General features: G+C 37.4%; 1 protein-coding gene across 3 annotated transcripts in view; it reads right to left on the bottom strand.

The window, feature by feature from the left end:
• Window positions 1-684: 684 nt before the first annotated feature.
• The window catches only part of CD4H9orf135 (chromosome D4 C9orf135 homolog), an 84,755-nt gene continuing 69,533 nt past the window's right edge, over window positions 685-15,906 (bottom strand). For all 3 annotated transcript variants that reach the window (XM_030293321.1, XM_030293319.1, XM_030293320.1), the window contains exon 6: window positions 685-953. In XM_030293321.1, the coding sequence (XP_030149181.1) occupies window positions 834-953 (120 nt within the window). In that variant the 3' untranslated portion in view covers window positions 685-833. The remainder of the gene's footprint in view (window positions 954-15,906) is intronic.

Here is a 15,906-nt window from a genome sequence, read left to right as displayed (position 1 = left end):
AATCTCTGTGAGCTTCTGTTTGCTTATCTGTAAAATGGGATGTTAAGTCAAAACAACTGCTAAGATTTCTTCTAAATATAATATTAGATGCAGACATCAAACCCTAAAGTTTTCCCATCAAACCCTAAAGTTTCACTAAGATTCTGGCTACATCTCTCCTATTCCATATGCTCAAAAAGTATTGTCTTAAATAAGGAAAAGCACTATGCTGAATAAACAATCCACACTGCAGTTAGCCAGCATAGATAAACCAAAGTCTATAAATAGATATACACCCCACCTCCACTGCAACTCTCTCTCTCTCTCTCTCTTTCTCTCTTTCCCGTGTTGCCCAAACTTCAGCCATTTGACTTTCATGTCAAATCTGAGTACCATGTATGTTATTTTCCCTTAAAAGTGGAATTTAAGTTGGGTTACTTTTTAAAAAAATTATCCATTCTAAGCAATCATAAGCTTGACTGTGCTAGCTTTATACATTTTTTCTAATAAAATTTAAAATAAATACATAGTCCATAAATAAAAGAAAATTCCAGCAATTACCATCTAGAATTGTGTTGTACACCTTCCCTGGTATACACATTAAACTTTGGGAAATACCAGAGTAGCTTTATGAGAAGAAGGATATATACATGATGGCCTAGAATATTTAAGATATTGTTTTTAAAGGAATCTACTATAGTAACACCATTTCCATTGCATTTATTAGGATAGCAAATCAACTGTTATATCCATTATTCTTTCATTAGAGAATCTGATTCCATATATTATTTTAAAAAGGGGACAATAGGACCACCAGTTAATGGGTAGAGTTTTTGTTTTATATATGAATTAGCCTAAGTCCCACTTTCATCATGCCAAGTGTTGATGCCAAATCTTTTGGAACCATCTAGATCTGTGAACTGAGAACGGCATTTTCTGTGGATTATTGAATAATCATCTTGACAAGGATAATCCTATGGGGGAGAGGGGGAGAAAGAGAAATAATATTGAATGACCGAAATACGTAAAAACGAGTGATTTCTAAAAGTTGATCTTATTAAGATCCAAGTTTAATTTTCACACAATTAATTTAATATCTCAAGTTACAAATGCTTCAATGAAAATATGGCTATTGTTTCATTTACAAATACTTTAATTCTCAAAGAAGAATCTAGTTCTTTTATTTATAAAGCTAAAAAGATGAATTGTTATACATGTAAAATTTTTCTAAACCATAAATATACGGCACAAAGAACCGTTTAAATTTCATGATCATCTACGTAAGACCAAAACAATTACAATTTACCCATCATTCAACATCTTTTTAAACTGAATATAAGTTATAATTATTCCAAAGAATATTATCTTGGGTTGTATCTTTCATAGTCGCTATCAAGTGACTTGCCAGTAAATGCCAAACTCAAAGGTTCATTCCTCTGAGAAATTTACCTCAGGATAACCCAGTATAATGTTTAAGGTATTTATCCCTAAAGCACTTCATAGAAACTTCCGTTGTAATAAAATGAGACACTGTCATTGACCATTTCCAAAAGGGAATATTGATTCTCTCAGATTACATCAAGGATAATGGTAGACAAGGGACATAAAGCCCTTGAACTCACTATCTAATTTCTGCTTCAAATTGGTGCTAATTTTAAAGCACTAACACAATATTGAAATTAAATCACCAGAACTATAAAACAATGAAAGAACATCAAAATAGTTCTAATCTTAGATTGGCTTTATTGAAAATAATTGGAAAATGTAACCATTTATTCAACCATAACAATAAGTATGGGGTCAATCATGGGTTGGGCACAATAGTTGAGTGTTTATGTCTTTTAATCCATAGCAGGACTCTGACATAGGAATTATTACTCCCACTTTACATATAGGAAAAGATATTGCTTAAAATCTCAAGAAAAAGAGATTTTAAGGAATGCCAATATTAAGTAATTCAGCCAGGACTTGTAACTAATTATCTGACTGTAAGATGCATTCATTATCCCTCCAGGACCCTCATGAAATTCTTAATAATTAGGAGATGAAAAGAAACACAAACCACAAAATCCTAAAGCTACATTATATCCATGTTATTTTCTGTATAGTTTGGGCTTTTGTTTTTTGGAGGCAGTGTCTAATTTCTCTGAGGCACATATGTTAGTTTTTGGTCTGGTAGAGGCCCTTCCAACGAAATTTGAGCATTACTGGACAAACCTGCCTGCTCAAAGGGAGGCAGGGTCTGCTCATTCCTACACCAGCTTCTGTCAAACTAAAGGGAGCTTCAAATTCAGGGTCAACGTGTTTCTCTAGCATCCCCTAGGCAGAGAGGATGATTTATTTTGATCAGGTAGGTGAAACGATTAAATGTGATGTTTTAAGAAAAGGATTCTGGCAGCAAGAAGGTATTGACGACTGAAGGTAGAAATGATCAGATTCCAGAACAGTAATTAGAATTAGAATGACAATAAGAATTCACATATCATTAACTGATGTATGGATAAACAAAATGTGATCTATTCATACAGTGAAAAAACATTATTTGGTAATAAAGTGAACAAAATACTGACACATGCTGTAGCATAGATGAACCGTGAAAACATTATGCTAAGTGAAGGAAACTAAACCAAAAAACTACACATTGTATGATTCCTTCTAAAGAATGTCCACAGAGATAGAAATTAACTTTGTGAGGAGCTGGGGGAGGGGGAGAATGAGGAGAGACTGTTAATGGGTGCAGTGGCCAATAGATCACGGGGCACCCAGGCATTTGCTAAGCATTATTTATGAGTTGTGTCTGTGAGGGTGTTTCTAGACGAGATCAGCATTTGAATCTGCACACTCAGTAAAGCAATTTGCTCTCCCTAATGTAGGTGGGCATCTTCCAATCCACTGAGGACCTGAATAGAAGAAAAAGGCAGTGGAAGAAAGAATTCAGTCCCTTCCTGCCTGATAGCTTGAGCTGGGACATTCTTCTTATCCTGCTCTTGGTACATGGTTCTCGGGCCTTCAGACTTGGAATGAATTACAGCCACCAGCTTCCCTAGGTTTCCAACTTGCAGCCAGCACGTTGTGGGACTTCTCATCCTCCATATTGCATTAGCCAATTCCTTAAAATAAATCAATCTGTCTCCCTCTCCTCTCTCTTTCTGTCTATCCTAGTGGTTATCTATTTGTTGAGAAATGTGACTAATAAAATGCATATGGAATTTCTTTTGGGGGTGATGAAAATGTTCCAAAACTGATGATTGTATGACCCTATGTTTATACAAAAATCACTGACTTGCATACTTTTACAGGGTGGATTTTATGGCATGTGACTTATATCTCAACAAAGCTATTATTTTTTAAAAGTGGATAAGTAGGGGTGAGCAATCCAAAAGTTAGGAAAACTAGTTAAGAGACTACTGCCTACTCGTACACACATGAAATTGAGTCCCTTCTATCATCAGAGGTATATTGGTAAGTGAGTTCCCCACCAGAAAAAAAAAAAAAAACCACACAACTTATTTGTGATAATTGCCAAAATCTGTGTTGTAAATACTCCCGCTATGGCTGACTTCATGCTATCAAAGTGAGGTCAGTAAATATTGGGTTGGGAAGACGTGAGTATAATTAGCTCATGAAAACTTTAAGAAATGACTCCAGTTAACCCTGAATCCACTTCTCCCACCCCCCATTGTGTGACGGCCACACGATTTGGGTAGATCAATCCTACTGCAAGCTCTAGGGGCAGAATCTAACTGGCCTATGACAATTATAATAATCTCACGTCCACTCTCAGTGATCTCAGTGATTGATCCAGTGTTGGGCATGTGTTTTGAGTTTGTCCAAATAAAGTAAAGCCCAAGACTTTTGTTCAGTGGTTTGGAGGAAAGAAACTCTTTTTCCATTACTGGAAATGAGGAAGCATCTAGCCCAGGTTGCTATTGGTACTGCTCCTACAATCAGTTTAGCATGAAACCAACACCATAAAAGGCATATCTGAGAGTCAGTAAGAAGCATGATGACATTGCTGTATCAATCCTTTACTGAAACATGACTTTTCAAAAAAAAAAGCGTAAACCAATAAATTGCTTTTATTGTCTGACCTGAGTTGGATTTTGTACAACCTACTAAAAACATCCTAACTAATGTGTACCTGAATAATAGGTAATGTTGGAACACTGAAGTACTAAGAATCAGAGCAAAAAAAAAAAAATGGCCAAAACCAAGGAAGTAGGACAAGTATGTATTTATAGTAGGAATAAAGGCAAACAATAAATTTGTGACTAAATATATAATCAAGAATTAGAAGAATGTGAATATGGAATAGGTAAACAAAACAGGACAATAAGAACACACTGCTGGGATCCAGGAAGGTATAACTATTATATGAAAGCAGAGCAAGAATGGTTTTTCAAAGTTTAATACTAAAGGCACAAACTAGAATAAAACAGCTGTACCAAGAGCCACCTTAAAGGACCTTAATAGTGACTGCAGCTTAGACCCAAGGCCAAATTGAGACGGTAGGAGTCTTAAGAAGTAATTTAGTGTGCCACTCAAATCAAGTATACAGGGGGTAATCATTTCAAAATGATGCGTAGTTTTGCCCTTTCTGTGTGTAACCAGTCATTTGCCCAAGGTGAGATCAAAATTTGTTTCAGAATAAAATGCTAACCAAAGAACAAAGTAGTATCAGCTTCTAATATGCAAAATAGGATTTTTCAGCAAGATAATAGCCTTGCAAACCACTCACAATTGTGAGGACTTTAGAATACCAATGTCCAGGCCTGGAAGACTTCACATTATAGAGTTCTCCAAATGTATAGAAAAAAATATCCTTTCGTTAAGGCTTAACCAAAGGTTGGAATGAATAGTCGGAAGATAGGGAAGAGTCTGGGGAATTATAGGAATGAGAAAACAAGAGAAAAGGGAAAAGCAGGATGGCAGAGACAGCCAATGTATTTCCCAATTTTCCCTTTCCCAGACTTTAAGCCAGCAGAGTCCCTCTCACCCGGACAGAGGGAAGTACATGAGACAAATCAGAGTAATGATGGAAAGGCATAAGAGGGGCCCCCATCCCTCATGAGAACTCTTGAAACTGACCATCTCAGGCTGCCCTTTCATCTGCCTGGAGGCCACCACACCCACGCTGGTGGGGCATCACACTTATGCAGAGGGAGACTCTGAGTCACTTTTGGCATCCTGTGGGGAGTCTGCAGAGGGGGTTACTAACAGGAGCTGCAGAGCTGAACACTGGAGCTGGGGCTGAATGGGAATCACAGAAGTCTTCTGTGGGGTCCACGGTATTTATGGGAGTGGAAACGAGGCTGAGTTATCCCAAGCAAGCCATCTGGGATCTAAGCTAGCCCAGAGAGAAAGAGTGAGAAATAGAAAAAGACGGACGGTTCAATGTCCACAGACTTTAGCCACCAATGCCAGCAAGGAAAAGAGCGGCCAGGTGGACTAGGGACATCATCCCAGAGACCAGAACAGGCAGACAACAGCACACAAAAATCCTACTCTTGCCCTCTGGCATCAGGATGCTAAGGCACATCCCCCTCTCCATACACCTGGATACCATCTTAGGGAGAGTCCTAGTTACCATTACTGTGTAACAAACAGGCCAACCCATGTAGAACAGTACAAAACAATACCCATTTCCAGAATCTTTGGGTTAGGAATTTGGAAAAGGCGTAACAAAGACAGCATCTCTCTGCTCCACAATATCTGAGGCCTCAACAGAGAAGACTTGAAAGCTGGGAGTGACTTGAGGGCTGGGGTTACAAACATCCCTCACTCCGGTTGGTGGTTGATGCTGGCTGCCCGCTGGGACCTCAGCTAGGGCTGTTGACTGAAACCATGATGCAGGTCCTCCCCGCATGCCTGCTTGGGCCTTCAACATGGTGCCTGGGTTCTGAGAATGGCAGTGGCACTGAGAGAACCAGGAGGAAACTGCATTGTTTTTTATCACCTGGCCTCCAAAGTCACATAGCATCACTTCTACCATAGTCACGGTTCACCCAGTCCTAGGGGAGGTGATAAGGACTCTGCCTTTCAATGGAAGGAGTATCCAAATCACATTGTAAGGGCATGTGGGATGACCACATGTATTGCACCATTTGGGGAGAATGACAATCTGCCACATGGAGAAAAAGTAGGATGTGTTGGGGTTCTCAAGACTATCCCTGGATTCAGTGATTTCTAGGAGGAACCACAGGACTCAACATGTAGTTGTATTTGTGGTTATGATTTACTACAGCAAATGGATACAGAGCAAAATCAGCGAAAAGGCACACAGGCTGAAATCCAGAGGAAACCAGGTGCAAACCTCCAAGAGTCCTCTCCCAGTGAGTCACACAGGATGCACTTAATTTCCTCAGCAACGGATTGTGAAATACTGTTTACTGGGGAAGCTCATTAGAGCCTCAGTAGCCAAGGTTTTTCTCAGGGGCTGGTCACAGACGCACTCTTTGCCTAGCAAAATTCCAGACTCCCAGAAGGAAAGCAGGTGTTCAACATGAACCATATTGTTTGCACAAACTGTTTAGGTGCAGTGAACCACTCTCATTAGGGAGTTCTAGTCCAAAGTCAAGTTTCTAGATGCCAGACAAGGGCCAACCTTGCAAGCAGGCTTTTTAAGAGAGAACAGTCTCAGTTCTGCTGTTAGCTCTTTTCTGCAAACAAAGGATGGGAGGAGATCTCTGAGAAAGTGAGAGTTTTTTTTAAAGGGAAATCAAACACTTCCTATAGGAACTATTTAAATTACAGAATCAGACTAAGCTGTAAATGGATTGAAGGGTGAGTGTTTTCCCACTGGTGGTGGGCTCAGGAAGAAGGCCAGTTATCCATTAGACACTTTTCCTCTGCATATGTGAGTTGTAAACAGTTGTTATATTTCCACACCCTAACATAATATTTAAATATGTACATGTTCAACATTTATTTAGTGGGACTAGGAAGAAATGTTTAGAAATTGCATATAAAAACAGAGGTGCGAATCACCACACATTGTTGACTGTTCACTGTTCTAGTGCTACACCGACCCTGAGTTCTGACAATGTTTACTTAAGATAGGATAATCACCACAAGCTTTTACTGGGCCCTTAAGGTAGATGAGGATCTCTGGTAAAATTTGTCTGGGGTGTGGACTGAATGGGTATCGGTGCACAATGGCTTACGCAGAGCCAGACTAGAAGACGCATTTCACGGCAAGAATTTAGAGGACTCACCAGGCCAATGGGGCTAAAGAATCAAAGATGAACTATAGCTTCAAATCTGGATGGTGGGAGAGTTCTAAAACCAGTAAAAGAATATGAAAGACATGGAGATGGAGGGAGGAATTGTTTTAGGAGATAAATGATGAGTCACATTTTAAGACATTTTCAATGTGAGATGACATCAATACAAAATCTTTGTTTGAAATGTGGTGCTGTGGGATAGACGGCTGGGAAAGAGGTCAGTGCCCTGTGCACAGTAGTAGATATTGGCTGGGGAAAAATAAAGAACAGTATTGGAACCATGGATGATATTTGAATACAGACTGTGAATTACATAATTACACTGCATCAATTATTCCTAAGTTTAAAAATATTACCATAGATATGTGTCCTTGTTCTTAGGAAAATCACATGGAACTATTTATAGGTAAAGGGGCACAGCCTACTCTCAAATAGTAAACAATTGGTCACTTGGGGTAAAGATTATATGGGAGTTCCCTGTGCCATTCTTGCAACTTTCCTATAAGTTTGTAATTATATAAAATATATTATCTCACCCCCCCCCAAAAAAAAGTAATGGTTGGAGAGCCTTGGGTGTGGATGAATTCTCTGAGATTGCATAAAACGAGAAGCACAGAGTTCTGGATCCCAAGTCTTATGGACACTCATGGTTGGGTCCATAAAGAAGCCATGAGGGACAAAGGAGGAGAGGTATGAAGTGCTGCAGGGTCATCAACTCTGAAGGTAGAGGGAGGTGGAAGAATGCAGTGGGAGCCAACAGGTGCTCACTCCCAAAGAAACATCATACAGAGCAAGACCCGACAAAATATAACCAACAGTGCCGTTCCAGAGAAACAGAGAGGAAGTCTAATGAAACATCCTGATCAGAGGTAGAAGCAGGCATTGGTGGTATAGTGGTGAGCATGGTGGCCTTCCTGATGAAAGGTGGAAAGGAAAGAGTGCCAGAGAAAGATACATCTATGGCCAGGACAAACAGGCCGTAGAAAGAGGAAGCACTAAAGATGCAGCAACAGAATCACTATGGGGAGAATCTGCCTTCAGGTTAAGAAAGCTTTCTTCCTTTTCTTCTAGTTCTCTTCCTCCTTTTAAACAAATCTTGGAAAGACAGGTTAGGACGTTACAGGAGGGTCCTCTGGGTGAGGGGGCCCCCCACTTGACATTCTCTCATTGTGAAGGAAACAATATAGTTTTACCACCTATGTCAATAAAATGTATCAGTATCTTTAAGTGACAGGTATCCTGCTCAGATCCCCATCCCCTCACCACCCTCATCTCCACTGACCCTTGGGTGCTATATTCTTACTCTGAACACCATTATCTCCTGAACCTTCTTTAGAATAAAATGACCTTACCATTTCTTGGTCAGCTGTGTACTCAGTCTTGACCAAGTTCTGGCTGTACTTAGTCTTATTTGACTTCACCTTTTTTCTTTAGGATCTTTTATTTTTTATAGCTTAATTTTTCAAGGTCATTTTCAGTTTGAAGACTATCTTCTGGAACATGAGTAACTCTGCCTAATTTAATAGTATACAATAATTTGAAAGCTTAGTCTCAATTCCTTCATCCAGATCATCCATAAAAATGCATAATGTGTTATGATTCCTGGCCAAATCAGTCACTGTGAACTAACCTTGTGTCCACCATTACAGATAGCTATTAGCCACCTGGCACTCATATAGCAAAGACCATTCTTCCCTAGCATGCCTGTAAGTATGGTCATTTGGGGTACTCCATTTACTCTTAAAAAGGCATTTGAGGCAGCAAGCTTATTTATGTGAATATCACAGTGGATGGAGTGAAAGTAAATATACAGGTAGATTACCGTGATATTTTGTTTCATTACTTTCAATATACATAATTTATAAAATTCCTTAGCTGTTATACGCACTTGACTGAAGACCTGTCGTCCTCTAATAAGATTGTCTTCTGTATACACATGCGGAGTGATGTGAGAGCAAAAGAACAATTTCCACACAGCCAAGTCTACTTTATCAACCCTAGAGATGATGGAGGATAGGCATCCCAGACAGACTCCTTCATCCATTTCCTCACTATTTTAAAAATGACTTCATTGCTATTGGATATTTTCTTCTCCCAGTGATTGTATCACAGACACAAGAGTAATTGGCAAATACAGCTACAACAAACATGTTACTAATTGGATATATTTTTGTTATATATTTGAAAAACATTTACTACTCTTTTTATTTGATAAAATTTTACAAACGAAAAACACTTATAACCAATAGAAGGATGCATCTAAAGGAAAATAGTCATGGGAGGCACAAGGAAGGTTAGGCTATCATATAAATATAAATATTAATATCACTAAAGAGTCTGATTATCACGAAGAAAAATATGGAGACCCGCATGAATAATCACTTTACAAAATAAGCTGACTTTAAACAATATCATAAACTTTAGTAATGTCTAGCATCAAAAACTAAGCAATGCCACATTAAACCTTAGCTATTGATACATTTTTAATGCACAAACTTTGATTGGTCCTATCATAGAAAAAATAAATACGATTTTTTTATTCCTCAGTGTGTATTATGTGAGGACACCTGCCACTATTTTATACTTATAATGGCATGGTTAGTTATAAATTTGAGGCCCAGTGTTTTCAATTAAAATTTTTTTTCTTCCTTTACACAAGTCAAATATGTTCAATGTAGAAGTTAAACATAATTAAAAGAAAGAAATTAGAACTAAACTCTTCTGACTTAACCCAGAAACAAAAGAAGATCATAGCTACTTCACTTCAAAAGGCAATATAAAGTGAAGGTGTAGTTTTAGAGAACACAGGGTTCTTTCCTCTAAAAAGAGACAACACAAAAACTGCTTGAAAATCTGAGTTTCCTGAAAATTAAGACCACAATTTCTCAACTGTTGGTGATACACGAGATGAGGATGAGTTAAAATATTAACTTCCTAATTTTTTTTTTAATTTTTTTTTCAACGTTTATTTATTTTTGGGACAGAGAGAGACAGAGCATGAACGGGGGAGGAGCAGAGAGAGAGGGAGACACAGAATCGGAAACAGGCTCCAGGCTCTGAGTCATCAGCCCAGAGCCCGACGCGAGGCTCGAACTCACGGACCGCGAGATCGTGACCTGGCTGAAGTCGGACGCTTAACCGACTGCGCCACCCAGGCGCCCCTTAACTTCCTAATTTTTAAGTAGACTTGAATTAAATGTTTGCCAAGGTCCTCATCAAAAAGATTACTTGGTCATAAATAAATACCATTAGGATGGGACAGGATCAATGAGAGAGAATCATATCATCTCGAATACATAAATAGTAAAATTTGAGAGCCCAAGAGCTATATACGTTAGTGAAAGTCCTCCAGAGAAATAGAAACAATAGAAGATAGATAGATAGATAGATAGATAGATACATACATACATACATACATACATAGAAAGGAAAAATGTCTACTTATCTATCCACCATATCTATCTTCTATTTCTTCTATTTCTATATGTATGGGACAACAGGTGACCCTTGAACAATATGGGTTTGAACTGTGCAGGTCCATTTATACACAGATTTTTAAAAATAAATATAGTGCAGTACTATAAATTTTCTCTTCCTTATGATTTTCTTAATATTTTTTCTCTAGCTTACTTTATTGTAATAATGCAGTATATAATACACATAACATACATAATGTGTATCAATCAACTATTTATGTTGTTTATGTTATCAGTAAGGCTTCTGGTCAACAGTAGGCTATTAGCAGTTAAGTTTTTGGTGAGTCAAAAATTATTTGTGGATTTGTGCATCAGTCAAAAATGATTTGTGGTTGGGGGGTGGTGTCAGTGCCCCTAACTCCCACATTATTTAAGGGTCAGCTGTGTATATATATAATGAGAGATCCTTCCTTCCTTCCTTCCTCCTTCTCACCTATTAGCAACTATATATTCCCCCCAATAAGTCAAATCTTTTTGTATTCCAATGGGGAGGCTGTGGAATGGAGCTATGTGAACAAATGCCAGCAGATCCTAAAGTTGAAACTGGGGTCTAGGAAATGTGGTCCCTTAATGCTGGCAGAATCCCATGAGACTCAGAACTAGAACTATTTGCCTCAAAGTACAAAATCATGTGTATACATATCTATGCATATACATATATGTGTATACATATAATCTCAGCACAAACGTGTAACACACAATGAGATCTTTCAGGCATTGTTTTAGACTGAGGAAGGCCACCATTTCCTTCTGAACCCAAGTAATAGAGGGCCGTTCCTGTGGTTAGCTAACAGCAGTATTTTGGAACACCTTGACGTCAATCAAAAGATAATAGGTACAACCACATGACCCCTTCCCTCTTCTCCAATTTCACCTTCCAACCCTATCTCATTTGCAGGTGAATCTAAAACTCTTTTGCATTTTAGTCAATAGTCAATGTAATGAGAAAAACAAGGATATGCAGCAAATGCCCATTATTCTTTTGTCAGTAAATATTGAATTAGAACATTAACAGGACACAAAAGAGAAAATTAAATAGTAGATATATTAAGATTCAAGGCAAAGAAAAGTAGTACTAAAATAAAAGTCATGAAAACACATCATGGAACCTGGAACATTACCTAGTTAAAAATTACACTTCATTCTGGAGTATAAGGCTTATACATGATTTTTCAATGTGGCCAATTCAATGGTACAACTTTGCACACTATATGTTTTTAAAAGAGAAACAGAAAAAGAAAAGGACTATATGCTGAAACGAAATTATGGAAGATCATGGGAGTACAGAATGGAACAAAAATACAATGAGAGGGTTTTAAAAAAAAGTGAGAACCAAAGCTAATTTCCTTCAGATGCTTCCTATAGCACTCCCAAGCTGTTCTAGATTCATTTTCTGTCTCAGCTTTTGGTATTTTCTGCAGATCATTCTTTCCCTCCTCTTCTTTTTAAGGGCCCTGGTAGGCATCCCTTCCTGAGAGGCAGAAAACTAAAGGCAAGTCTAGCCTTTGGGGAGTTTCTTGCATGTGGATAATCCCAACTGAACAACAGTGGGTTCTTAATGATGCTGTCCACCTCTGACTGCTAGCCAAGGTACATTTTGATCTGGGATGATACTCAGAGTATTTATCAATCTATACAGTCACTCAGACTGAGCATGTCCTAGAGGCCCCTGGTAAGACAAGTATTAAACTTCCAGAAGGTCCAGGCTGGGCCCACTCAACCATGAAGCACAGGAAGCCCAGTACCTAGAGCCCACAGTACTTTTGGGGACTCACAAAAATGTTGTCATTTATTTTAAAATCAGAATTTTTAAGATGAATCTAGTAACAATGTGAAGGTACTTAGTGCCACTAATTCTACGTTAAACAAGGGTCATATAGTAAATTTTATATTACATATATTTTACCACAATAAAAAATGCAGATGCCATTTTGCAAAACTAACTGTATTAAATGGTAGAAACTCTTAGCTAAGCCAGGAAATGTTGCTGGCCATTTAATATTCATAAACATTTTAGGGTAGAAACTGATGATAGCTATTATACACAAAGTTTTGTTTAAAATAGGGTACAAGAGTACTTCTCAGAAAAAAAAAATAAGTATTGTACGCTTTAGTTTTGTGTAATAACACCCACTGGTACATTGGTAATAACTTCAAGAGGGTTAACAATAACATGGTCATATAACATGGCCATAAAATACAATAATATAGTCATAAATAGGCATGAAGACAGTATAAGGGGGAAAAGATGCGTAATCTTTACAAAACGCCAATAAGAAATACAGCGTAAGAAATGTATTTCTTTAATAAGCTTTTAAATCCTGCCCCCCTCCAAAAGTGAATATGATCCAACTTGGATTATATTTGTCTTTATACCAATGCAGTTATACAATATATATTGTTTAAAATTTTTAATGGAAGAAGGAACCCATGACAGCCAAAGTCCTTAGGGTCCAGGAAAGGGTCCATAATGCAGTCCTGGGTCCTGGGAGTCTAGGGAAAGGGCTGGAGCTACTCACAGGGCAAGGTTGTGGGGAATTCAAGGTGACAGAAAATTTCTAATCAGCACAGAAATGTCAATATTTTAACAATGAGATATCTGTGCCAGTGCATAAAGCCCCAGTGGTAGAACAGGTCAATCCTGCTGTTGTTGGGAATAATGCTAAACAGATGCAGTCTCTTTTTATACCTACTGTGCACCATGGCAGGGATATTCAACATTTTGGGGGTTCAAGATACACATATGCCTGGAAAGATAATTCAATAGGCAGCTCTATTTAAGAAAACAAAATGGTACTTCACACTTGATAATAACCAACTAGATGCACCCAAATGGCAGCTGCATGCCTGGGAGGAGCTGTTAACCTCCAAAGAGCTCCCACTAAGGGTTTGGTCATTTGACTTAGTCATTGGCACTACCTTTCTTTCCTGCTGTCCTGTAGGTTGATTTCCAACACCCATATTTAGAATCTAGCCAACACTCTGGCTTACTATTTTTTCACCCTCTCAAGTCAATGGTTTGGATTCCATTATAGAAACTCAGCCCCATGGCCACATACTGGGCTCTGTCATTCCTGAGAATTGTTCTACATCTTTTGGAGGCTCACAAAAATGTTGCCATTCCTTTTAAAATCAGCATTTTCAAGATAAATCTAATAACAATGTGAAAGTACAATGTGAAATTCCAATAAATTCCAGTATATCCCCCTTTGCTCATTACCTCCAATTCTTCCAGCTCTTTCACTTCTTCACTACTGCCATGATTGGTTTTTGTTCTCAACATTCTCATTCCTTTGACCCTTCAACTTCCTGAGTTTTCTCTCTGCCTGGACTAATTCTTTTCCTTACTCATTCTGAGTGTGTTCAGTAAACTCTCCATCATTATACTTGGCTCACTTGTCCTTTATCCTAAAAGCTCATGTACCCCATAAACAGCCAGTCTTGGACCAATCCTCTAATGTACCTTCTCTGTAAGTTTTCCTCTATTTTGGTTCTTTGGAAGAAGGAGGGGGAAGCTTTTAAGAGAAAGTATCTTTCATTGAAATTGGGATGAGCCATAATAGCCATAATGAATACCTAACATAAAAGGTGGAGTTTTGAGGAAGTACCTTCCAATTCTCTTCCATTCTCCTTAAAAATGATTTCATAGCTTCCTAATATTCTGTGTTAATTTACTCATACCTAGAGCTATAGGATGATAATTTGCTTCACTTTAGAACTCCTATAATGCTATCCCACTTTATGCAAATATCAATTAAACAAATATAAAAAAATGATAATATAAAAATTAAGTCTCAATTCATGCACAAAATTTGAAATATGAATCCAAATATTTTAAGATTTCTTCAGGAATTGCATAATTGCAAAGGCAATAGCCTGAGAATGGTGTACTGTGTTTATGCTAGGTCCACACGGTTTAGACTCTAGCAAGAAAAAATATTCTTTCTTTTGTCAGTATTTTATGAATCATACACTTGTTTATATGCACAGTAACTTCTGTGTCAGAGTTCAGTCATTATTTTACTGTTATTTAACCATTTGCTGTCATTACAATTAAAAAAATTTTTTGTATCCTATAACAATGTAACAAGGTAAGCATTCATTAAATGGGGGCGCTGGGAGCAGTGCTAAAAATATGCCTCCACGTCAATTACTTTGGCATGGAACTTAGAAGTGAATGAACAAAATTCTAAATAAAACCACGGAACTGCCATGGCACACTGTTAATGTGGACACAGCAGCATGAGAAACATTAGAAATAATGCTGAAATATTAAAAGCACAAACATACAACACAATGGCTAAAGATTTATGCACCCTAAGAATACAGCTCACATTCTTAATATTTATGCCTATGGAGAAATTAGTCCTTTGAATTTTGTGAGTTTTTAATTATGTGTCTTGCAACTGCCTTTTGTTTAGAGATGCAGTCAGATCCCATGTATATAAGGAAATGGACCTGAACTGCATTTTTAAATAATATATTTATTGCCTTGTGGTTTTTCTAATCAGAAAAGCCACCATGCTTGTTGCATTGGAAAATTCTAAAATGTGTAAAGATGAAGAAATCACCTAGAATCTCACCATCCAATGTCCAAATTTACTAGCATTTTGACAGTTCCTTCAGGGTTTTTTTTCCTCGATATTTTTACATAGTGTTTATATGAATACACTATATCCATATAATAAACTGTAATATGTGTACAATTTTGTATGTTAATGTTTCTCTTAACCTTAAATCAAGTTTTATCAAGACACTAAGAACCATCTGTGGACATTATATAGGCTGCAAAATATCTCCTCATATGATTATAACATATTTAATTAGTAATACTCCTAATACTAAAATATTAGGTACTTTCCAAGTTTTGTCATTACAAATAATTCAGTGATGAGTATCCTTGGATATGAGTTTTATCCCTAGTTGAGTTATTTTTATCTGAGGAAGTTTCTTAGAAGGAAAATTATTAGATCAAATAGTATCTTGATATATATTGCCAAATTCTTTTCCAGTAAGATTAAAACAACTTCCTGGCAACAGATAAAAGTATCCATTTTACCCCATCTTCAGCCCATTAAGTATTATTATTTCTAAAAATATTGCCAATTTTATTAGCAAATATTTTTATTCTTTTAATTCAGATCTTTTATTATTTGTAAATAATATATTTACAAATAGCTACATTTATTAGCTAGTTGCTTATATTTCTTGCTTTGTAAATTGTCTAT

Source organism: Lynx canadensis, chromosome D4 (genome assembly GCF_007474595.2).
Source record: "Lynx canadensis isolate LIC74 chromosome D4, mLynCan4.pri.v2, whole genome shotgun sequence".
In the NCBI taxonomy this organism is placed as follows: domain Eukaryota; kingdom Metazoa; phylum Chordata; class Mammalia; order Carnivora; family Felidae; genus Lynx; species Lynx canadensis.
Note: the sequence above shows the minus strand (reverse complement) of the source record. Positions and strands in the feature narration are given on the sequence as shown.